This window comes from Suricata suricatta, chromosome 13, assembly GCF_006229205.1.
Source record: "Suricata suricatta isolate VVHF042 chromosome 13, meerkat_22Aug2017_6uvM2_HiC, whole genome shotgun sequence".
NCBI lineage: Eukaryota > Metazoa > Chordata > Mammalia > Carnivora > Herpestidae > Suricata > Suricata suricatta.
The window spans coordinates 88,590,654-88,615,330 of NC_043712.1; the positions used below are offsets into that span (position 1 = coordinate 88,590,654).

At 48.9% G+C, this 24,677-nt stretch overlaps 1 protein-coding gene across 6 annotated transcripts in view; it reads left to right on the forward strand.

The window, feature by feature from the left end:
* LOC115275756 (F-box/WD repeat-containing protein 12-like) overlaps positions 1-24,677 on the forward strand; it is a 104,881-nt gene that overhangs the window by 24,404 nt on the left and 55,800 nt on the right. For 2 of the 6 annotated variants that reach the window (XR_003901727.1, XR_003901729.1), the window contains 6 exons: positions 1,802-1,960; positions 2,375-2,585; positions 3,807-3,985; positions 4,093-4,220; positions 21,184-21,312; positions 23,516-23,643. Coding sequence is in view for 3 of the 6 variants with exons in the window: in XM_029919486.1 (XP_029775346.1) it covers positions 1,802-1,960; positions 2,375-2,585; positions 3,807-3,985; positions 4,093-4,220; positions 21,184-21,312; positions 23,516-23,525 (816 nt within the window). In the remaining 3 variants the exon portion in view is untranslated. Of the gene's footprint in view, positions 1-1,801; positions 1,961-2,374; positions 2,586-3,806; positions 3,986-4,092; positions 4,221-4,384; positions 4,947-7,863; positions 8,581-19,090; positions 19,387-21,183; positions 21,313-23,515; positions 23,648-24,677 lie in introns of those variants that run through there. The other 4 variants (XR_003901728.1, XM_029919486.1, XM_029919488.1 and 1 more) reach the window with 4 other exon arrangements.

Sequence of the window (24,677 nt, forward strand, 5' to 3'; positions counted from 1 at the left end):
GCGTTAGTCCAGCCTGTGCGCCGTTTGGCCGCGTTAGTCCAGCCTGTGTGCTGTTTGCTGGCGTTAGTCCAGCCTGTGCGCTGTTTGGCAGCGTTAAGCGATGCGGCTTTCCTCCCACGGCAGTCAGGAAGCTTGTTTGATCCTTCGCACTTGTCTTCCCGTTTTGAAGATCCATTATTCCCACCTTTTTGAGAACATGCAACATTTACACACAGGTTTTCCTTGTCTCCTTTTCCTTTTTCTCTTAAATTCTTTGACCCCTAGCGTACTGCGCTTAGTAGCCACACCATCTCTGGTGACATTTTCCCTGTATCTTGTGATCTGGCGGGACCCATTCGATAGCAGATCCCGAAGGAAGTCTCGCGGACACATCCTTGGGGGTCTGACACTGCTTTTCTGGAGCCTGGAGAGCTGAAGGACGGCCTGGCTGGGCCCTAAATCCCTGGCTCATGCTCGTCTTGAAGTTTTGTGAACATATTATTTCACTGTGTACACGTCTCTTTAAAAGTCTACTCCCATTTTGGCTTTCCTTGTTAGATACTTGGACTTTTAAATCAAAGGCCCAAAGGATTTTTGAAACATTTAAAGTGTAGTAGTTTTGTTGTGAGGTGTCTGTGGTGAGTGTCTTGAGTTGAATTTTCCAGGAACGTAAGTAGCCTTTTTAAAAAAATTTTTTGTTTATTGAGACAGAAACAGAGCATGAGTGGGGGAGGGGCAGAGAGAGGGAGACACAGAATCTGAAGCAGCTCCAGGCCTGAGCTGTCAGCACAGAGCCTGACGCGGGGCTCGAACCCACAAATGCAAGATCATGATCTGAGCTGAAGTCGGATGCTTAACCGACTGAGCCACCCAGGCGCCCCTGTGGCCTTTCAATATATGGATTCAGGTTTTCTTTTATTTGCAGAAAGTTTCATTGTACGTGAGCTTTAAGTATTAGCCTGCTAATTGTTGGCTTTTCCTGCAGGAGTTTCACTTGCGTGTTTACTAGATCTTCTTTGCTCGTCTCCTTGGACACCTGCTCTTGGATGCGTCTTAGCTCTTTATCCCATCCTTGTTCTCTTGCCCATTTTCCTTCTTTTTAGTGTCCCTGTGGGTCCGGTAGAACGCATTCTCCCTTAGGCGTAGTGGTAATCTTTCTTAAGATAACTTTTTCTTCATGATCTTTCCTGAATTAATTTAACTCTTATCTCATGTCTTGGCTTTTTGTCCATTTTGGTCTGAGTGTTAAATTCCTGATCCAGGGTGTCCTTTAATGTCTGCACACGCTTACTTGGTCATGTCTGATTCGTGTCGAGGTGGGCTGCTGGTCTCCCGATTCCTGGTTGTTCTCTGGGGACTGGTTCTGTCAGCTCGAAAGTTTTGCTTCTCACTTTATTTCACTTCCCTCTAAAGACTTTGGAACATTGCCTGCCATTTTCTGTGCATCGTGAAGTTTTTGTGTTTTCTTGGCTGGTAGGAGCGGGAGTCTTTACGCGGGGTGGCCAGGGCGCGAGGTCCGGCGCGGCCCCGAGTGTAAGTGCCAGGGAAGCATGGCCTTTCCGAGCAGCAGGTGGAGGCTTCTCCTCAGATGGGGGGCATCGCAGCTGCTCTCTGCCGTCCCGTCCCTGAGATGCGGCCGGATCCACCCAGACCACACGCGGGGCCGGGCGCTGGAGGTCCTGCCCCGGCGGCCGGGAAGGGGCAGCGGAGGGTCCGCTCCGAAGGCTGACCTCCTGTTCGGAGGGTTCTGTTCCTGGTTGGGGGGAGGGGGCGCGGCCCGGTGGGGCGCAGTCGGGCGGCTGACCTCTGTCCTGCCTTGCAGGTGGCCTGTGCCGAGGGCTTCCTGTTCGTGCTCACGGTGCCCCAGCTGCAGCTGCGGTCCAGGACCCCCGTGTTCCCAGGAAGCCCCGCCAGACTCCTGTGCTCCCCCGGCTGCCAGTGGGTGTTCGCTTGGACCCAGAGCTCAGAACTGGGCCCGAAGGTCAGTGGTGGGCTATGTCCCTTGCTCCAGGGCCTGCCTTTGTGCCCGCAAGGTGGTGGGTGCTGTGCCCAGGCTAATGGGTGCATCTGGGAGGAGGGCTTCGGATGCAGGACCAAGCCCGCCGACAGTGCGGGGACCTCCAGCCAGGACGGTCCAGGGGCAGAGGACACGGCTGGAGCCAGGGGCTGGGACAGGGCGACAGAGGCGAGCCGGGGACGTGCGCTGGCCCAAACCTCCAGAGCCATCGACTGGGTTGTCCGGTCACACTGACCGAGCCAGGACTGGTGGGCAAGACGTTTCCAGCGAGACCGTCTGCACAGGCAAGCCTGTGAGACCGAGTGAGGCCGCTGGGTGCGGGTACATGGGACTCCCCGTGGTCTCGTCGGCGGGGACCATGCGGTGGCGTTTCCCCAGGTGTTCCACACGCGCTCCCTGCTGTGTCCCGAGGAAGACGAGCCTCCCGTCTCCGCCACTCTGCCCGCCTGTCTGACCTGCATAGCCTGCTGGGCCCCCGACGAGACGGCCAGGCTGATGGTGACGCACAGAAATGACAACGACCTGCAGCTGGTCGTCACCACCTACGAGCTCGGGGTGCAGCAGTCGCGGGAAGGAGCGGACGTCATGGGTAAGGGTCCCCGTGCGCCGCGGTGCTTCAGGCACAGACTTGTTGGGTTTGCTTTGGGCACTTCTCTTCCCTGTCGAGGAACAGGGCAGCCCAAGCCCAGCACGTCCTGTTGTCTGCGACTGTGCGTGCTGGCCGAGAGGCTGAGCCTTTGCTGTGGGCAGGGCCCTCTGTGGGGCCCTGGAGTCCAGACAGTAACACCAGCCACGTGGCCTCCCCTCTCCTCACTGTCTTGTCCCAACTCAGACAGATGCACCCTTCTCAGTCCTGAGTGTGCACAGTTTCTTCCCCAAGGAGCTCCCAGGCCAGCAGGAAAATAAGACCCACAGTCGTCTTCCATTTCTGCCTCCATACCCCCACACCACACATCACTGCCTGGCCTGCACTGTGGCCCTTAGCATTTTTCTTTTATGTTACGTTCATTTGTTTTCATATCCTTGTTTGACAATAAACTTTACTCTGAGCTTCCTAGCAGCCAAGGAAAAAAGGGAAACGGGATGTGTAATATAATCCCTTGTCTGATACAAGCAGGAATTATTCAAGAGAGGTTACTTTGTTTCTCCTGGTGCTCAACACCGTCAGTAAGTGACCCAATTAGTTGTTTTTAATAAGGAATACCACACAGTAGAAAAGATAGCCCTGTCCATGGGAGCTTTCGGCAGATGTACATGTCATGGTTCTGTGGCCGCCCTGCTGTGGATGGGGGAGTGCGGGGTCCCGTTCCTCAGAGGGTACCGTGCAGATGTTGTCACTTCCTTTTTTTTTTTTTATAATAGTTTATTGTCAAATTGGTTTCCATGTAACACCCAGTGCCTCTCCCCACAAGTGCCCCCCTCCATGACCATCACCCCCTGCCCCCTTCCCCTTCCGTTCGTTCTCAGTATTCAGTAGTCTCTCATGATTTGTGTCCCTTGCTCTCCCCAACTCTTTCCCCTTCCCCTCCCCATGGTCCTCTGTTAGGCTTCTCCTGTTAGACCTGTGAGTGCAAACACCCACATGCATATGGCCTCGAGTGCCCGTAAATAGGGTGTTGGCATGGGTGTTGGAGAGCTGGTGAACGGGAGGCTCTGGCGGGTAAATGCTTGGGTCAGGATTGAATGCACGTGTGACCACAAAGGTGCTGCTGTTTTCAGCGCCATGCGTGGCATTTTACGTGAGGCCCGTGTACTCCGGACCCCAGCTGCTGTCACAAAATGACAGTATGTGTGTTTTTATTTCAAAAAGTGCAACAGGTGGCGCATTTCCTCCTGCCCAACACCAGGATGCCTCCGCACCTCATGAAGGGCCACGGCTCTCAGGTGATCCTGCTGGTGTCCTGGTTGGAGCTGGCACTCTTCACCATCCACGGCGTGCAGCTGGCGGCCTTCCAGGACCACCAGAGGCCCATCGCATCCTTGTGGGTGGTGAGTGTGGGCCCCGCCCCCAGCCCGTGGCCCTGCCCCCAGCCCGCAGTCCTGCCCCCTCCCCCCCCAGCCCCTGGCACCTTTCTCACTTGGCTTTTCATTTGAAGGACCAGAACCTAGTCGTCACCGCTTCCTTCGACCTGTCCCTGCGAGTCTACGTGTGGAGTAAGGAAGAGAAGCTTCCGGCCCTCAAGAGCTGCTATTACCTGCTTGGGGGCTCCCACAGATGGGCCAGGTAACGGCTGCCTCCTCCCTTCACTTGACCTGCCAGCGGCATCTGTAAGGGGGCCATTGGAAAGGGTGTGACTGGGACTTGGGTCTTAGCCTGCGTCCCTCCACTCACTGTCTGGGGTCCCGAGGCAGGTCACTGCTCAGATGCTATTTCCTACTCTGCTTTAGAAAGAAAAAAAGCTGAGCATCATGTACATGATCTCCTGTGACGTTCAGAGCCACCACCTGCAGTGGGTGTTACCCACTTTTCCAGCTGAAACAGAGGCTCCGGGACGTGGCGCTCTTGCTCACAGCCCCGCGGGGACGCAGGTGTGCCCAGGCGGGCACACGGCCCTGCGGTCCGGCTGCCCGGGATTCCGAAGCCAGCTGCCTCCTGCGGGTGGCGGTGGAGTCAGCGCGGTGCGGTGGTGAGACTGCCGGCAGATGCAGCGTTGCTCTGGGTTCTACAATTAGTATTTTGGAATCACTTGGTTTCTTCTTAACACAGTGCGTTCTACAAAGTGGCGGGGCCGGCGGTCTCTCCCCGGGCTGCTGGTGGCGAGCTCTCGCTCAGCCATCGGGTACTAGACCGCCTGTGGCAAACATTTTACCTTCGTAAATGAAAAAATAATAAGCCCCAAACCAAATATTTTAAAAACTACAGATTTCTGTAGCAAACCTACTTCATTTCTGAGTTTTCAGTTAGTTGTCACTTGAAGATAATTATTAAAGCAAACTCCTAATTAACAAAGGAGAATATTTTTAGTAAACAGCTCAACTTTCTGATAAGATAAAGAATTAAGTAGAGATTCAACCTAAATCTTCTGACAAGTAGGTTTTAACCTTCTCTCTTAACTTTCTAAACAAACTGTAGTTAACAGCCTGATGCTCTCATTCTTATTTTTTTAAGTTTATTTATTTATTTTGAGAGAGAGAGAATGAATGAGCAGAGAGAGTCAGAGAGAGAGAGAGAGAGAGAGAGAGAGAGAGAGAGAGGGAGAGAGAGGGAGAGAGAGGGAGGACCCCAGCAGGCTCTGCACTGTCAGCACAGAGCCTGGGGCAGGACTCAGTCCCACGAACGGTGAGATCATGGCCTGAGCTGAAAGCAGGAGTTGGACGGTCAGCTGGCAGAGCCCCCCGCCCGGCCCGGCCCCTCCCCTTCGCCCCCTGCTCCTGATGCTCTCCTTCTGGGAAGGACTTGGCATCAGTTGCTTCTTCCCTAGAATTTCTCCTTAAATTCCTCTGAAGTTTGAGGCCACATTCACATCTGCAGGTGCTGTATTTTTGATAGTTAACGCCCCGGTGAAGTTGCCCCTTCAGGCCCCTGCCCTCTGGGCGGGGCCTCTCGGCCGTGCAGTGCTGAGTCTGCGAGTGACCAGAGGCCTTTGTGACAAGCCTCTGGGGTGGGGGCGGTCCCACTTGGAGGCCGCAGCCACTCGGACTGTGGGTGACGGCTTCCTCCTGTGGCAGCAAGAAAGCCTCCGTCTTCTGAGGGACACACAGCTCACACACTTGTCCTCATGGTCACTGGAAGGAGCTGGGCGGCGAGGCTGCCTGCCCGGGACCGTGCCTGCTTGTTGGCCTCGAATCCCTCTTCCCCTCTTTGTTCTGTGCGAATCTTTGGAGAGTTCTCTACATAGTTACTGAGGTTAGAGCGGCCTCTCACTGAAATAACATTGTTCTCACTTAGGCAAGTGGCACTTTCAGAAACTGCTTATTTACATATGTTTAAACACATGCCACACACGTTACACAACACCTCTGTTCACGCTGAGCGGGTAGCCGTCTTAGAGTCCGCTTTCCTGCACGTGTGTTACACACTGATTGCATGGATGTAGAATGGATCCATCCTTCCCTGAAATGACACCATTCCCAACATGACGAGTCAGTAGGACACTAACAAGTATCTTTTTAAAACTGTGTTTTAGGGGCATCTGGGCGTCTCAGTTGAGCATCTAACCTCAGCTCAGGTCACAATCTTCGTTTTGTGTGTTCGAGCCCCGTGTCGGGCTCTGAGCTGTCAGCAGAGCCTGGAGCCTGCTTCAGATTCTGTGTGTGTGTGTGTGTCTCTCTCTCTCTCTCTCGTTGCCCCTCTCCCACTTATGCTCTATTTCTGTCTCTCAAAAATAAATAAATGTTAAAAAATTTAAAAAATTAAAATAAAAAAAATGTGCTTTGCTCAGGACCCTACAGATTCCTCCAGAAATCCTAGTTGAGGGGTGATTTCTCTTGGGGAGCTTCATTCGACTACAGTAAACCCTGCTATCTTGTTTCATGCCGCTCCCCGTGAATTTTTCCCGCATCTTTTGAACGCTGTAAGACAGAACCAGGACGTGCTGAGAGTTTTCAGTTACCTAGGGTGTTACCATCTGTGAATATCTGTGGATTCTCCGAAGGAAACGGGAAACAGGGATGCGGGTTCACTACGCTTCCCAGCAGCCTAGCCGCGTGCTCCCAGCAGTCTACCCAAGAGAAATAGAACTTACGTCTACACCGAGGCTTCCACCCGAACGTCCTGAGCAGCTGTGCTGAGCACACCCCGGAAGCCCACCCGCTGGCCCACAGGTGGATCCAGTCGGGGTCTGACGCGGGCAGAGCGGGCACACCACACGCTGTGCTACACGGAGGGAGCCAGATGTGTGAGACCACGTCGTGTGCTTCCACTCCGTGGCCCTTCTGGAGAAGGAAGTCTGTAGAAACCGGGCAAACCCTGGCTGCCGGCCTGGTGTGGGCGGGATTCCCTGCAGACGCCACCCCAGACCCTGCAGCAGTGGAGGGCCAGGCTGGATGGTGGTGACGGCCGCACAGCTCGGCGCACTTACTAAAAATCACTGGAAGAAAAAAGACGGGAATTCTCTAGAGAGAGCAAGAAAGGAAACATGCTAGCGCGTTCGGCTTTTCTCGCCAACGAACTGAGGACGCCGCCGACGGAGCGCGGTGCCGCCTGCCCGGGCCCTGTGGCCGCGCCCGCGCTGCGGTTTTCTCGGGGTCTGGAGACTCCACCTCCCAGGCCTGACGGGAGTTCCTAAGTCAAGTAGGAACTGCTTAACTACTTAACAAGTACTCAGGTTGCTCCTTAGAGAAACTCAGCAAGTCAGTGTGGAATTCACTCTAAGCTAAGAGGTGTCTCATCAAAGCCGAAATGGCAGTGTTTTCAGAAGCAATCCAGAGCCAGAAACAGTTCCTGCGGGAAAACTCTGGCCCCTTCTGTGGGTCGGCTGCTTGGGTTCTCCCACCTGATCATTCTCTGCCATGCCTCAGAGTGTAGGCGGACAGAACATTGTGGAAAGCGATGGCCCCATTGGCTCCTGCATTTGTCTTTCTGGGAGACTGGTCAGGAATTTATGGGCTGATTCTCACTCCCAGGGAAATGACTCTGCCCGGCCAAGAGTGGATTAGGTACCAGTTCTCCTCTATCGGCAGAAGTTTCTAGACCAGCCGGAATCCTGCTTCAGGCAGCTACCGTCAGGAGGGCCCCGGGCTGGTGTTTGCCACTGAGCACGGGATCAGCTTGCTGTCTGTTAGAGTGAGCGCAGGGCTCGGCGCCCGTGGGGTGAGCTGGCCGGGGGCCGGCTGGCCGCTGTGCTCCGTCCTCCGTGTCGAGGCTTACCTACTTGACCGCGTGTCTCCCCCTCGAGCTGGCGTGCAGCCTGTCCCTTCCTTCCACGGCGGGTTCACCCACGTGGAAGCCGACAGCACGAGCATCGTCGGTGTGGAGGCCAGGAACGTGGGGACGAGTATTCTGAGGTGCTCTTGCTTCAGGGTGCGGCGGGGCTCAGGCGACTGCGTTGACTGAAGAGACTCTCCCTTCGGTGAAGGGCGTGTCTGCATACAAACTGCGTGAGGATTTATCAGCCTTGAGGCAGAATGAGCGGCTCTCAGTGCCTGTTCCGGGCCAGCGCTGCGCTGTGGGACGACTTTTTATTCCCCACGGGCCGGTGAGGCAGGCGTGATGTCTCCGGTTTCCAGACGAGGAACGGGGCCGGTCAGGGGAGAGCGGCCCAGGGCGCCCTGTTGTCCAGCGTCGGCGGCAGAGGGGGGTGGGCGCGAGGAGGCCCGAGGACGCGGTGCGGGGCTGTGCCCTGACGGCGTTGTGGGTCAGGCACGGGAGGAAGTAGGGAGCTGGTTCTCCCCATCCTGTCATGTGCTTCAGACACGCGTGAATCAATGGCTGTGAGGCACCACAGCGCCTCGCTGCAGGGACACCGGTCTCCTCATGCAGGCGGGGGCCCTGGCGTCGGTCTGCGGGGAAGCCCGGCTCCGGCGGCCATGGCCTTGGAGTTCTCAGCTGCAGCAGCAGGGCCACGACTAGCTAAGTGACACCAAGAGGGAAGTTAACGGGGAGGAAACGGCAGTGCACAGGTCAGTGGGGAGGCAGGGGGAGCAGGTGGGGAGCAGGTACGGAGCCCCGGGAAGCGGGGCCCTAGCCCGGCAGGGTGTGGCCTGCCGTCCCTGTTTGCCCCACCCGTCCACGCCGCTGCCCCTGCACTTGTGCTGCCACACCGTCCGGAAACGTCCCAGCTGCTCCAGGGGCAGGGGCCCCCGAGGCTAGGAGCACCAGGACGTGTGTGTTTTTCTGCCTTGGCCGCAAGCCCCCATCCCCTGGGCCGGGATGGGAGAGTCTGGCCCCTTGAGCCTCCAGAGAGCAGCTCCCAGTGAGGACTCGGCATTGAAAAGCTCTTCAGAACCAGGAACGGTTCTCGAGGAACAGACCACGAGGAGGAAAGCTCGCTGCCCCATCCCACCACTCGGGCGCCCCCGTCCCAGGGCGTGTGCCCTGTACCCAGCAGGAGACCTGTGTCCCGAGTACGCCCAGATGCGGTGGTTTACCTCCCCCTGTCCAAGATCTGAGGTTTAGTTGGGATAACTTTACATTCACAGAAATGTCGGCGGGAGCAGTGCAGCGGGTCCCTGTATTCTGCCCAGCCCCCCTCGCGTGAACACCTCACACAGTGTGTGCACTTGGAAACACAAAGTCTTTGTCGCTTGAAGTCAGAACTCTATTTGTCCCACCACAGTCCGAGCTGGTGTTCAGTGGTCCTCGTGCATCCTGCGTACAGCCATGGGGGAGGGGAGAGGAGGCGGAAAAAGTGCTGGGGGAAAAAAACACATGACACAGCAAGAAAGGAAGTAGCTGTTCAGAAGATGAAGGGGAGATTCAGGTAAGTTGAGACAGAGGAGTTTTTGCTGAAGACACAGGAAAGGGGTTGGAATGTCGGCAGAAGAGGGCGGTCTGATGAGGGAACGGCGAGGGTGCAGGTCCCCAAGAGGCGTGGACGTGTGGTCTGTTCTTCGGGAAGGCCGCCCGCCAGGGCCGGGTGTGTGCGGGCAGCAGCGCTGGACAGTGTCACACTGGGTGTGGTGGCCCTGCCCAAGGCCCGCTCTGTGGTACGGGAGGCTTGGGGGCAGAGTCACTGTGACAGGTGCGCGGGAGACTCTCGCAGAAGCCCTGTGTGTTGAGTCTGGCAGCTGGGTCCCTCAGGGAAAAGGCCGTGGTGCCAGGGCCTGGGGGAAACAGGAGTGTGCCACGCTCCCAGGCCCTCTAGATCCAAGCTCGGAGGCTTCTCTCCCCTCGAGGGCTGCAGCTCCTGGGGGAGCATGAGGGCCGTAGCGGCACCTCTGATTCCTGCCAGCAGCCAGATCGCAACCTTCCTCAGAGCTTTTGCCACTCCAGGTGCAGCCCAAGATGGTCTGTATTAAGTAGAGCTAGAAGATACTGAAAACTTTCCCCTAGTTCTTGGCCGCAGGTGAAGTTTTCTCAATTTCTACAATATTAATTGCTAACGATAATAGTTTGTTTTTAATGACCACCACCACAAACACACACAGTTACTCTTAAAATTGACTTTTATTTTTAAAAGTTTATTTTTATTTTGAGAGAGAGGAAGAGAGAGAGAATCCCAGGCAGGCTCCATGCTGTCACTGCAGAGCCCAACACAGGGCTTGAACACACAAACTGAGAAAATGACCTGAGCTGAAACCAAGAGTCAGATGCTTAATTGATTGAGCCACTCAGGCACCACTAAAATTCACGTTTCAATAATTGATGGGTTAAGTAGAAAATCTAAGTAGAAATTATAACAATAAGATATTCTTAACTGGGTAAAGGGAATATGAAAGAGCAAATATGAAAGCTAAAGAGACATCTGAAAGAAGTTAGGGAGAAAAGGGCCTTAACCTACAAGGATAGACATGTAAGGATAGTAGCAGACCTGTCCACTGAAACTTGGCAGGCCAGAAGGGAGTGGCAGGAAAGATTCCATGTGCTGAATAGGAAAAATATGCAGCCAAGAATCCTTTATCCAGCAGGGCTGTCATTCAGAATAGGAGAGTTAAAGGCTTTCCCAAACAAAAACTGAAGGAGTTTAAGACCACTGAACCAGCCCTGCCAGGGATCCTAAGGGGGGACTCTGTGAGTGGAATGCTACAAAGGCTACAAAGGACCAGAGACCTCACCACAAACATGAAACCCACAGAGAACACAATGACATTAAATCCTCATCTTTCAACAACAACTCTGAATGTAAATGGACTAAAGGCTCCAATTTAAAGACATAGGGTATCAGAATGGATTAAAAAAAAAAAGACCAATCTATATACTGTCTACAAGAGACTTCATTTTAGACCTGAAGACACCTTCAGATTGAAGTGAGTGGATGGAGATCCATCTGTCATGCTATTGGAGGTCAAAAGAATGCTGCAGTAGCCATACTTCTATTAGACGAACTAGATTTTAAACTAAAGACCATAACAAGAAATGAAGAAGGACATTATATCATATTTATGGTGTCTATCCATCAAGAAGAGCTAACAACTGTAAATGTTTATGCACCCAATCTGGAAGCACCCAAATACATAAATCAATCACAAACATATGTAATCTTATTGATAAGAATATGGTAATTGTAGGTGACTTTAATACTTCACTTACAGCAATGGAGAGATCTGCTAGGCAGAAAATCAGTAAGGAAATAATGGTCTTGAAGGACACACTGGACCAGATGGACTTGACAGATCTATTCAGAACTTTTCATCCAAGCACAGCCAAATATATATTCTTCTTGAGTGCGTATGGAACATTCTCCATGATAGATCACATACTGGGTCACAAAACAGCCCTCAATAGATATAAAAGAAATGATATCACACCATGCATATTCTTAACTGGATAAAGGGAATATGAAAGAGCTGTGAAACTTGAAGTCAACAACCATGAGAAAACATTTGGAAAGCCTCAATGCATGGAGGTTAAAGAACATCCTACAAGAGAATTAGTAGGTCAAGAAGGCAATTAAGGAAGAAATTGAAAAATATATGGAAGCAAATGAAAATGAGAACATGACAGTCCAAACCCTTTGGGGTGCAGTAAAAGCGGTCCTAAGAGGTAAAGAAATTGCAGTCCAGGCCTATCTCAAGAAACAAGAAAAATCCCAAATACAAACTCAGCTTCACACCTAAAGGAACTAGAAGAGCAGCAAAGAAAGCCCAAAGCTAGTAGGAGAAGAGAAACAAAAAAGATTGGGGTAGAAATAATAATCAAAAAACAACCACACTAGCATAACAGAGCAATTAATCTAAGAGCAGGGGTTTTTTTTTCTATAAGTAAACAAAATTTTGATAAACACCTAGCTAGACTTCTCAACAAGAAAAGGGAGATAATCCAAATAGATAAAATCGTGAATGAAAGAGGAGAGATCACAACCAACACCACAGAAACACAATTATTAGAGAATACTATGAAAAATTTTATGCCAACAAACTGGACAACCTGGAAGAAATGGACAAATTCCTAGACATCCACACACTACCAAAACTCAAACAGGAAGAAACAGAAAATTTAAACAGACCATAACCAGCAGGGAAATTAAATCAGTTATCAAATATCTCCCAACAAAGAAGAGTCCTGGGCCAGATGGCTTTCCAGGGGAATTCTACCAGACATTTTTTTCTCCTGTTTTTTATTTATTTTTGGGAGACAGAGACAGCACGAGCAGGGGAGGGTCAGAGAGAAAGGGACACACAGAATCTGAAATAGGCCCCAGGCTCTGAGCTGTCAGCACAGAGCCTGACGTGGGGCTCGAACCCACAAACCATGAGATCTTGACCTGAGCTGAAGCCGGACACCTAACCGACTGAGCCACCCAGGTGCCCCTCTACTAGACATTTAAAGCAAAGTAAATACATTCTTCTTAAGCTGTTCCAAAAAATAGAAACAGAAGGAAAGCTTCTGGACTCATTCTATGAAGCCAGCATTACCTTGATTCCCAAACCAGGGAAACCACTAAAAAGGATAATTACAGGCCAATACTCCTGATGGATACAAAAATTCTCAGCAAGATACCACCACATCAAATTCAACAGTATATTTAAAGAATTATTCACCATGATCAAGTGGCTTTCATTCTGGGCTGCAGGGCTGGTTCAATATTGCAAATCAATCAATGTGACCCATCACATTAATAGAAGAAAGGAAAAGAACCATATGATCCTGTCAGTAGATGCAGAAAAAGCATTTGACAGAATACAACATCCTTTCTTAATAAAAACCCTCAAGAAAATTGGGATGGAAGGAACACGCCTTAACATAATCAAAGCCATGTATGAAAGCCCACAGGCAATATCATCCTTAATGGGGAAAGAGTGGGCGCTCTCTCCCTGAGATCAGGAACAAATGGGGATGTCCACTATGTTGGTTAACATCGTGTTGGAAGTCCTCGCCTCCACAGCTAGTCAACAAAATGAAATGAAAGGCATCCAAATTGGCAAAGAAGTTAAACTTCAGCTTTTCAGATGATATGATACTCTACATGGAAAACCTGAATGACTCCACCGAAAACCTTCTAGCACTGATCCATGAATTCAGCAAAGTCATAGGCTGCAAAATCAATGTACAAAAATTGACTGCATTTCTATACAGCAATAATGAAGGGGCAGAAGAGAAATCAAGAAATTGATCCCATTTACAATTGCACCAGGAACCATAAAATACTTGTGAATAAACCTAACCAAAGTTGTAAAAGACATGTATGCTGAAAACATCAGAAAACTTATGAAAGAAACTGAAGAAGACACAAAGAAATGGAAAACCATTCCATGCTCATGGATTAGAAGAACAAATATTGTTAAAATGTCGATACTACCGAAAGCAGTCTGCACATTCAATGAAATCCCCATCAAAAGTGGCCCAGCGTTCTTCTCGGAGCTCAGACAGACCTAAAATTTGTTTGGAACCAAAATAGACCCCAAATGGTCCAGTAATGTTGAAAAAGAAAACCAAAGTGGGAGACATCACAATCCCAGACTTTAGCCTCTACTACAAAGCTCTAATCATCAAAACAGAATGGTATTGGCACAAAAACAGACACATAGACCAATGGAAGAGGATAGAGAACATAGAATTGGACCCGCAAGTGTATGGCCAACTAATCTTTGACAAAGCAGGAAAGAGTATTCAATGGAAAAAAGAGAGTCTCTTTAGCAAGTGGAGAACTGGACAGAAACATGCAGTAGAATGAAACTGGACTACTTTCTTGCACCATGCATAAAAATAAACTCAAAATGTGAGTCAAAACTAAATGTAAAACAGGAAACCATCAAAACCCCAGAGGAGAAATCAGGCAACAACTTCTTTGGCCTCAGCCACAGCAACTTCTTACTCAACACATCTATGAAGGGAAGGGAAATAAATGCAAACATGAACTTTTGGGAACTCATCAAGATAAAAAGCTTCTGCACAGCACAGAAACAACAAAACTAAAAGGCAGCTGATAGAATGGGAGAAGACATTTGCAAAATGATATATCAGATAAAGGGTTAGTATCCAAAATCTATAAAGAACTTCTCAAACTCAACACCTAAAAAAGAAATAATCCTGTGAAGAGATTGGTAGAAGACATGAATAGACACTTCTACAAGGACATCCAGATGCCAACAGACACATGCAAAGATGCTCAGCGTCACTCATCAGCAGGGAAATACAAATCAGAACCACACTGAGATCCCACCTCACACCTGTCAGAGTGGCTAAAATTAACTACTCAGGAAACAACAGAGGCTAGTGAAGGTGTGGAGAAATGGGAACCCTCTTGCACTGTTGGTGGTAGACAGTGTGGAGGTTACTCAAAAAATTAAGAATAGAATTACTCTATGACCCAGCAATAGCATTACTAGGAATTTATCTAAAGGATACAGGAGTGCTGATTCATAGGGGCATGACTACTCCAATGTTTATAACAGTGCTATCAACAACAGTCAAAGTATGGAAGGAGCCATCAACTGAAGAATGGATAAAGAAGATGTGATTTATATATACAATGGAATACTACTTGAGAATGAGAAAGAATGAAATCTTGCCATTTGCAACAATGTGGATGCAACTGGCAGGTATTATGCTAAGTGAAATAAATCAGTCAGAAAGAGACAGCTACCAGATGTTTTCACTCATTGGAATTTGAGAAACCTAACAGAAGACCATGGGGGAAGGGAAGGGTGAAAAATAGTTTCAAACAGAGAAGGAGGTAAAGTGTAAGAGACTTAAATAAAGAGAACAAACAGGGTTGAAGTGGGGCATGGGAGAGGGGAAGGTGGGGGTGATGGGCACTGGTTGGGATGAGCACTGGGTGTTATATGGAAGCAATGAATCATGGGAGTCTACTCCCGAAGCCAAGAGCACGCTTATACACTGTATGTTGGCTAACTTGACAATAAGTTAAATTAAAAAAAAAAAAAAGTATTTCCTTGGAGGTGCTAATTAATTGTAATACTTTTAAAAATTAAATTCTAAAAAAAATTGGAAATGGATATGTTTGTTGTAATTTCCAAACAGTGCCTTCTCCTTTAGAAACCTAAGAAAATAATTTGAATTAGCAAATCAGCATGGTTTGAAAATAGTATTTGAAATCAGTGTAACAATAATTAGAAAATAAGATAGGAAAAGTATCCCATTCACAGTAACACCTGCAACTATGATACTTGGAATAATCCCAAATGAAAAAAACTTTATGAAGAAAAAAACCCACAGCTTTCCTAATGAATAGAGAGAGAACCCATGGATAGAAGAATTACTACTTTTAAGAGATCATATAGTGAAAGCAATACTGATAAAATTACTGCCATTTTTTAAATGGAAAGTAAAACAATGATTATCTGATACATACGTATCTGTAAAAGTGCAAGAGTAGTTACGACAATCTTGTAGAAACAAAAGGGCAGGAAGGCTGGACCTGTCCTGTGAATCATGAAGACAAAACCCAACTTCACCATTGAGACCAGCAGCATGAGTGCATGAATAGACCACAGGGGGTCAAGAAACCGACTCTGTATATTTAGAAACGATATACAATATGGGTGACATTTCAGATCAACAAGGAGAAATGACTTCAGTGAGTGATCTAGGGAGGACTGGCCGTCCGAATGGAAGAAACTCAGATCCCTTCCTTACACTGTGCACAAAAATACGTTTTTTATGTGTAAAGGATCTAAACATGTTTTTAAGTTATAGGGGAAAAAAACTAGAAAAAGGGAGGCTTTTAAAGCAGAATTAAATACAAAAGCAAAACCTATAGCAAAATAATTAGTCTACATAAAAATGTTAATCTTTCGTACAAGTGACACCAAAATTAGGGCATGCTGTTGATAGCAACCCCTAAGTTGAGCTAAGAGGAGACATAATTTGCAGAAGAAACCAAATCCTAAAGTACAGGATAAAAGGCTCAAAACCACTAGTAATCACAGCAAAATAAAACAGTAATGACCTTTCACTTTGCACTATTAGGCCGAAAAGCAAGTAAGCTGGGTGCTGAGCGTTTGCAGATGTGCAGGGACACGGGACAGGGATGGAGGCTGCTCACCCGCCTTCGGCCACCCACGGTATGTGCTCCCAGCAGTGCCGGGTCAGGGTGACAGTGTCTCAACCCCCCGCCCCCCCCAGTTCTGATCAGACAACACCGTATTCTCCGTCATTGCCCGCACGTGGCAGGAGGGGCAGGCTTCGATGCCAATCTCCTTTGCTCTGAGGGCAGCTTTTGGAGGTCCCAGCTCAGCGTAAGGCCGACGCCTGGGCCCCTCAGTATGCACCATCCAGCCCCTAGGTGGCTGACGGAGAGCTGGCTCCAAATGCCGGGCAGTCTGTGCCTCAGTCACTTCAGAATGGGCAGCCCGTGCACGTGGGCTGCCGATTACAGGAGTGAGGGGACTGGAGAAGGCGTCCAAGCCTCGTGGCCCAGCTCGGCCCAGCCTTTGCACCACTCCCATTGCGAACCTCTTTCCTGCACATCGTGGGACCTGCCGTCCCCGAGGCTCCCTCCACCGAGAACAGAGGCGTTCTTCCTCTTTGCAAGTGTGATCGGAGTGTCCAGGTTGATGATGTTCTGGTCTGCACGCCGGTGGCAGGTGCACCAGTGAAATCAGCTAGAGCCCTTCTGGACTCCCTTTCCTCTGAGCCGCACTTCAGGCGAGCTGAGTTGCTTGTTCGGTGCGGTGACCCAGACTTCATCCCCAAGGTGATGTGGAGGTTTTCCTTGCTCACTGGAAGTCACTGCTCAGCAGGACAATTAAGATACCCAGGTATTTATCTAGGCTGTAGACACTTCACTCTACTTGATTCTCTACTAGTGACCGTAGTCTCCGATGTTTGTCAGCTACGATCCCGATCATCCGAGCCAATCCTTTCTTTACCTTTGGGCCCCTGGCCAAGAAAAGAATAGTCACGTGGTAGTCACAGCTTCCACTTAAGAGGAATGCTTGCAGTGACCCTGAAGGAATGGTCTCCACTCGTATCTCCAGGAGCCAGGGCCTAGAATCCCCAAGAGCCCAAGGTTGCATGAATGGGGAACCAAACAATATTCAGGGTTGCTGTCTTTCAAAAGGGGCTAATCCTGTCCCTGCTGGTTCTCAGACTCGTGTTCTAGCAGTAGCGGCACTACTGGTCTTTGGTCATTATTGGGTCAGAACGTGTGCAACGTCCTGGGTCGGAAGACGGTATCGAAGCCGCATCAAGTGTTGACTCTCGCCAGCACCGCGGAACTATCGGTAGGGCATCCCACCATCAGATGAGGCCGGTTACTCTGGACGGTGGGTCCGGTTCAGGATCAATGCAGTCCACAGTCACGAGCTCATGGTTACACCTCCTTGGTGTAAAATGGGTTCTTGGTCCGGAGGCAGGACTGTGGGATTCCACAGGTGAGGTGTTCTGCAGCTGTCTGCAGTGTGCTGGCACGACCACGAGCAGGCGTCACAAGAACAAAGTACGGCCACATGAGTAATGGTGCCAAGTCGATGGCATCAGCCTGTTGTCCCCAGGATGGGCCTTTGGCCGACGGTGGCAACTATGTCAGTCTTGGTATGGCAAGCCCTTGCCTGTGGCCCATGCTTAGCTGTCATTGCTAACACTGTTCACAGGCCTTTGCCCAAGGACTGGGTTGTCAACATCGTCTGGCACGGCAGCCAGAGGACGGTCACCCTGTCACCAGCAGTGCGGAGAGCCTTCTCTGCAGTGTGCGGTCTCTGGCGGGCTTTCCGGTGAGACACAGAGACCTCATGCTGTCCGCCCTCCTATGCGCCTCTTAGACCTCCAGACTGACCCTCCCAGGCCCCTGACCCACAAGCCAGCTGCCACTCCAGAAGTCCGTGTATCCCGGCACCTCTGGGCATCTTCTTCCATGCGAATGAATGGCTAACGGAGCCACCCCCAGCTCGGCTCACCTGAAGGACTTCCCTGCGTGGTGTCTTTCGGGGTGTCCCACCTGGTGTCCTGAGGAGGCAGGGTGCGGCCGCAGACCATTCAGCCGACGCCCACGTGAGGAGCCGGCCCAGCTGAGTCACTCGGAGTCCTTTCCTCATGCTGGTTGGTCATGGGAAGCCCCAGGAAGCGGGTGCTGGCTGGGGGAGAGGCGGCCCAGGAGGGGCCTAGGCCACCTGTGCCTGTGACGCACCTGGGCCTCGGCCCGGCTTTAGCGCAGTCCCACATGGGCCACTACCAACCGCCACACACCAGATTCTGGGATGGTGGATCATATCGCGGGAAACTCAGACCGCTCGTCGCTTTGCGCTGCAGCGGGGTGGCCGGCACTACCAGGCCCTGCGAGCTGCCCCTCAAAGGACCGATGCGGAGCTTTCCAGGCTCCACACCACGTCCTTAGCGACCAGAGATCTCGAAAGCAACTTCCTGCCTGCTGAGTTGTAGGGTCAAGAAGGAGGGCAGCTTGTGCCCAAGTTGGGATCCGCTCTGGGCCCCTGAGAATGTGGCAGCCTCTGGGGTTACCCAATAAACTTTGGCACTTGTTTCCTCCAAATTCAAATTCCAAAGAGCCTCCCAATGTGCTGTTTCCGTGGAGTGGGGAGAGATTTCAAGTGCGGCAGCTCGCCCTTCACCTGTGCCGAAGCATCCTGACGTCACGTCGACCTTCCCGGCGCGTGGAAACAGCTTCGGCTCCTTTGAAAAATGGCTGCAGGGACATTTACAGCTCGTGTGGGCTTATAGGGGTTTTGTTACTAACAGGGCACGGACCTTCCACTTTGTGCGCCGGGCCCTTGGTGTGGGGTCCTGATTTCCCGCTGACGTGAACACAGCCGGCTCATCACTGGTTTGTGTGCGCACATAACCAGCGCGGGGAGAACTGTGAGGGCCCGCCGCGCACCCCTGCGGGTCGGACCCCGACTCTGCCTGGCCCTGGGCCGCGGCGATGCCTTCAGGTATTTGTGTGTACGAAAAATCATGAATCAAACATGAGTGCCAGGTCAGTAAGTGATTTCTCCACTCCTAAATTCGACATTCCCTTATCTAATACCAGGGTCCACTTTTACACAGACTCCCCAGGCCCTAGGCAGCTCCTGTAATACTCTTTGTTATGTCGGCCTTTTATCCCTCAAAGGAGTGCTTTTTATTTCTCTCCGTAGGCGGTGCTGGGACTTGACTTTGGATATCAACCTAGAGGCAATGAGGAGTTGGTGGCTGTGAGGGGCACGTGGGTCCTGAGAAGGACAGACATCATCTAAGACGGTCCCCTCGGGTGAGGCTAATGTGGACAAGGCTGTTTCTGCAGTCAGGCCGTGTTCAGGGAAATGAAGGGGATGAATATCCAATCAGATTGTGCACCCCGATGTCCCAAGCCCACGTATTAGCGTACTAGTCGTCCTGCATCCGGATTTTCACATAAAACCTGCGGAGGCATTCCACCCGGCGGTGACAGAAGGTAAGGTTCTCTGGCTTTCAGAGATTTTCTTAAGTTGGAGGATGGCTGTCATTTACTTTTTGTAAGCTGTCATGGTATCGAATGTCATCCAGTACTAGAAGGGAAGCTGATTCAAGCGGGTCACTGATCAAGAGAAAGCAGCAGGCGTTCCTGAGAATCTGCAGAGGCGCACAGTTTCCTTCCCAAGCGGACATCAAGCCACAAGTACAGACGCGGCTTTCTCTGCAGGTACACAGAGCGTCTACCAAAAAAGGATATTCACTGGGGATAAGTCAAGTCTCGGCAGATATTAAAGAATTAATACTATTCAAAGTATATTCCCTGACCATAATAAACTTATTTTAGAAATAAATGACAAAAATATAATCTGGAATTTCCATGTTTTGAAATTTTTACTACAAAATAACCACATGTCAAAGAATACATTGAAAGAGAAACTTAATTCCTTTTGAACAAATGAAGAAAAAGTACTATGAATCACAGCTTGCAAAATGTAGCCAACCCAGGATGAGGTGGAATTTTATAGCCATAAGGGCCTATCTTCAGAAAGAAAAAAATGCTAAAAATTAATGCGTCTCCAATCCGTCTTAAAATGTTAGAAAAAATAATGGAAAACAAAAATGGAAATGAAAAGGTAAAAACAATGAGTTCATAAAGAAAATGCATAATAAAAAGGAATAACAAAAGTCAACATTTAGCTCTTCGACACAATTAATAAGATTGACAACATTTTATGAAGACTGAGGAACAGAAAGAAAGCACAAGAAGCCAACGGTGGGGCGTGAAAGAGGACATTACTAAGGAGAGTGTGGAGGAAATCATGAATAATGATACGCCAGCAGATTCTTAATTTGGACGACATGGCTGAATCCTAGAAAAGTACTGCCCCACTAGAAGGAATAGGAAAGGTGAATAGTCCTATATTCATTTAAAAAAGAATTGAACAAAGTTGAGAGTTTCCTCAGAAATTAACAGAGGAGACCTGTGGATGACAAATGAGCACGTGGAAAATGTCCAGGATCGTTCGTTACTGTGGAATGCAAATTAGAGTCACAGCTACTGGCATAGGTAAAATTTTAAAGGAAAAAGTAAAAAATAAATGTTGGCCAGGATGTGGAGCAGCTGCAGGGCAGACGAACCGGTTTACCCCCTTTGGAAAACAGTTTAACAATTTGTTATCAAGTTACACATGCGCTTAACAGACCATCAGTCCGTCCCATTTCTATATTTTTACCTAAGTAAAAAAATCCATGTGTACCGTAAGAAAGAGTCTAACATTTTTTTGATCTTTTCTGACAGTTTTTAAGCCGAACGCCTCTCCCTTCCCCTTCTGCCCACTTTCCGGGAAGCTGATAATACTCAGCACAGGTGCTCACTGCTTTGGGGAAGATCTGAGGCTCAAACCGCACAAATCCCTGCCCATGCTCTGGAACCTTCCTTCAGCTCCACTCCCGTGAAACTCCAAGCCACTCTCCTTTCCTTGACCTTCTAAGCCCTTTTTGGGGCCTGCTTGGCAGCCATTCTGCTTCCCTGATGTAAGAAGTCTTTTCTTAGTTCGGGCGCCCGGGCGGCTCAGTCAGTTAAGCCTCCGACTTCGGCTCAGGTCATGATCTCACAGTTGGTGAGTTCGAGCCCCACATCCGGCTCTGCTGACAGCTCGGAGGCTGGGGCCTGCTTCAGGTTCTGTGTCTCCCTCTCGCTCTGCTTCTCCCCTGCTTGTGTTCTTTGTCTCTCAAAAGTAAATAAATAAACATTAAAACAATATTTTTAAAGAATTCTTTTCTTAATTTGCTCTAGCATCATCAGTCTGGGCATCCAAACCGAACTTGGCAAGTCTGCGTCTGCAAGGCGGCTGCCATATGCGTGCAGAGGCTGGTGGGAGCGCCCCGCACGCAGCCGGTCCGGGAGCCCGATGTGCGCCAGCCGGTGAGTGGTCAACGGCAGCCCGGCCGTAACACGGCGAGATGCCACTCGGCGGTGCAAAGGAACACAGTCCTGATACACACACAGGCATGGAGGAATCTTAAAAGTGTTGTGCGAGGTGAAAGAAGCCAGTCACAAAGGCTATGTTCTCGGCGGTTCCACTTTCAGTCCTGTAGGAACAGGAGCCACAGCAGCAGTTTCCGGGGCCTGGGTGCAGGGGGCGGTGATGGAAAACAACGGGGCAGGAAAAGGGTTTTCGTCGCTGTTCATGGTCTACATCTTGTGGCGGCACATGGGGTGCACACTGGTCAAGTTCAGCGAGCTGTACATAAATCTGACTTAAGAAGATTTCCTAAAAAGGAAGCTCTAGGCTTCACTGGTGAGTTCTGCTAAATATTTAGTGAAAAAGTAATTCTAAATCGCGTACAGCTCCCTGAGACTGGCAAGAAGTGAACACTCCCAGCACGTCACAAGACTAGCGTAACTTGATGATGCCGCCTGACAAAGAGGCCATTACAGGCCAGCGCCAATTACAGACGTGGGCACAGAAGGACGGAATCAAGTGTCAGCAAAACAAATCTAGTGACGCGCTTCTAAACCAGACAATGTGCCCCAGTCAAGGTAGGTTGCAACTCACCACATCAACAGATTAAATAAGGACAAAAATGACGTTACACCTCGGAAGATGCAAATTATTTAGTAGAACTTAAAATTTATGTCAATAAAAAATTAGCAAACAAGGAATAAAAGGTAACTTACATCGAGAAGCGTGTCTATATTAAACCTACCACAAAGCATCCTTACTGGTACATTGAAATCTTTCTATTTATAAGCAGGAACAAAATAGTCCACTTCTGTTTAACATTTTTATTGGAGAACGGAGCCTGAGCAGGAAAGTACGTAAAGATAAAGTATGTATAGTGATGGAAAAGGATGAAATCAGAGACTATCCTTTTTGGAAATAAGATAATATATGCAGCAAATCCCAAATAGTCTTCAGGTCAACTATTAGCACCACTAAGATACTTTGACAATTTTTAACAAAATGAATAAATAAAAATATAGTGTTCTTCTACATGCCAGTTATTTACAAAATAAAAGATACTAATTACAATACTAATTACAATTTAATTACAATGAAACTTTTTATAGTTTATTACCAAGTTGGTTTCCATTTAACACCCTTTGCTCTTCCCCACAAGTGCCCCCCTCCATGACCACCCCCCTCTCCTTTCCTTCTCCCCCTTCAGCCTTCAGTTCATTTTCAGTATTCAAGAGTCTCTCCTGATTTGCGTCCCTCAGTCTCCCCATCTGTTTTTCCCCCTTCCCCTGCCCATGGTCCTCTGTTAAGTTTCTCCTGTTCCACATATGAATGAAAACATATGGTATCTGTCCTTCTCTGCCTGACTTACTTCGCTTCGGATGACACCCTCCAGGTCCATGCATGTTGCCACGAACGGCCAGATTTCATTCTTTCTCATTGCCATGTAGTATTTCATTGTATATGTAAACCACATCTTTTTTAAAAATTTTTAAAAAAATTTACTATTGAGACAGAGAGAAACAGCATGAGCGGGGGAGGGTCAAAGAGAGAGGGAGACACAGAATCCGAAGCAGGCTCCTGGCTCTGAACTGTCAGCACAGAGCCCGATGCGGGGCTCGAACCCACGAACTGTGAGATCATGACCTGAGCGGAAGTCTGCCGCTTAACCATCTGAGCCACCCAGGTGCCCCTAAACCACATCTTCTTGACCCATTTGTACACTGCCTTTGCCATTACATTGGAATACACTCTTTCTGCCATTATTATCCCTGGAAATTCTTCAAGAACTTCTATTCTTTCTCAGGTTTAGCTGTGCATACTTTGTTTTCATAATTTTATGTGGGCAGGAAAGTCACTTTTCTTCCTGTCATGAAATTTACCCAGCACACATCCATGTGATTTCTTTTTTTTTTTTAATGTTTTAATTATTTTTGAGATAGAGCATGAGTCGGGGAGAGGCAGAGAGAGAGGGAGACACAGAATTGGAAGCAGGCTCCAGGCTCTGAGCTGTCAGCACAGAGCCTGACACGGGGCTTGAACCCATGAATGTCAGATCATGACCTGAGCCGAAGTCGGAGGCTTAACCAACTGAGCCCCCCAGGTGCCCCCGTGAGATTTTTTTTCAAAGAAAACTAACAATACACATCTTCCCTTTTTCCCCAGATGCTCCTGAACCATGCCCGGTCCATTTAGAAGGAGGATTAGTAACTGACGAAGAAGTAACAATGATGCCAGCTGTTCTCCTGGCTAAACTTGAGAGAAAAAAAATAAAGGAATGAAGGACAGGGGAGGTAAGATTGTATTTTTGTACGTTATTTCCATAGTACTGGTCTCAGTATTAAATACACTTGGAATTAAAGCATTATATTCCTTCTAGAAGGGATTATACTGTCCTCGTGAATGTTTTATTGTGCCTTTAGTATTAATTTTTTAAGTATTTATTTATTGGGAGCATGGGGTGGGGAAGGGGTAGAGAGGGAGACAGAGTGTGAAGCAGCTCCAGGCTCTGAGCGGTCAGCATAGAGCCCAATGCAGGGCTCGAACTCATGAATTGTGAGACCATGACCTGGGGTAAAGTTGGACACTCACTGACTGAGACACCCAGATGGCCCTTTATTGCATCTTTAGAACTATTAACCTGAGGTTATAATTTTCCTCTCCTGATAGGATTTACTTATCTTTACTTATATCTGAGTCTCCCACTTTTCTACCAATGTTTCTTATTTCCCGTTAATTTTCAGGAGTCGTTTACATATACTTGCAATGAGCCCTTTGTAACTAAACATGCGTTACCAATATTTCTTACAGTGTAGACTGCAGATAACTTTCTGTGGTGGTTTGGTACACACAGTATTTAAGTAATTCAAATAGCAATATTCTCCTTGGAACTATTCATTCATTTTTTTGGTGATATATTGCAGTTTTCTAAATGTTTTCTTTCCGTTCAATATATGTGTGTATGTATGTATTCACGTCACTTAACATACAGTGGAGTCTTGGCATCAGGATTAGAACCCAGTGATTCCTCATGTGTGATACCCAGCACGCATCCCCAGAAGTGCCCTCTTTAACGCCTGTCACCCATTTAGCCCACCCCTTGCCCACACCCCTCCAGCAATCCTGTGTGTTCTCCATATTTAATAATCTATATGGTTCACCTCCCTCTGTTTTTATCTAATTTTCCTGTACCTTCTCCTCCCCTATGTTTCTCAAATTCCACATATGCGTGAAATCATATAATTCGTCTTTTTCTGACTTACTTCACTTAGCATTAATATACTCTAGTCCATCGACATTGTTGGAAATGGCAAGATTTCATTCTTTT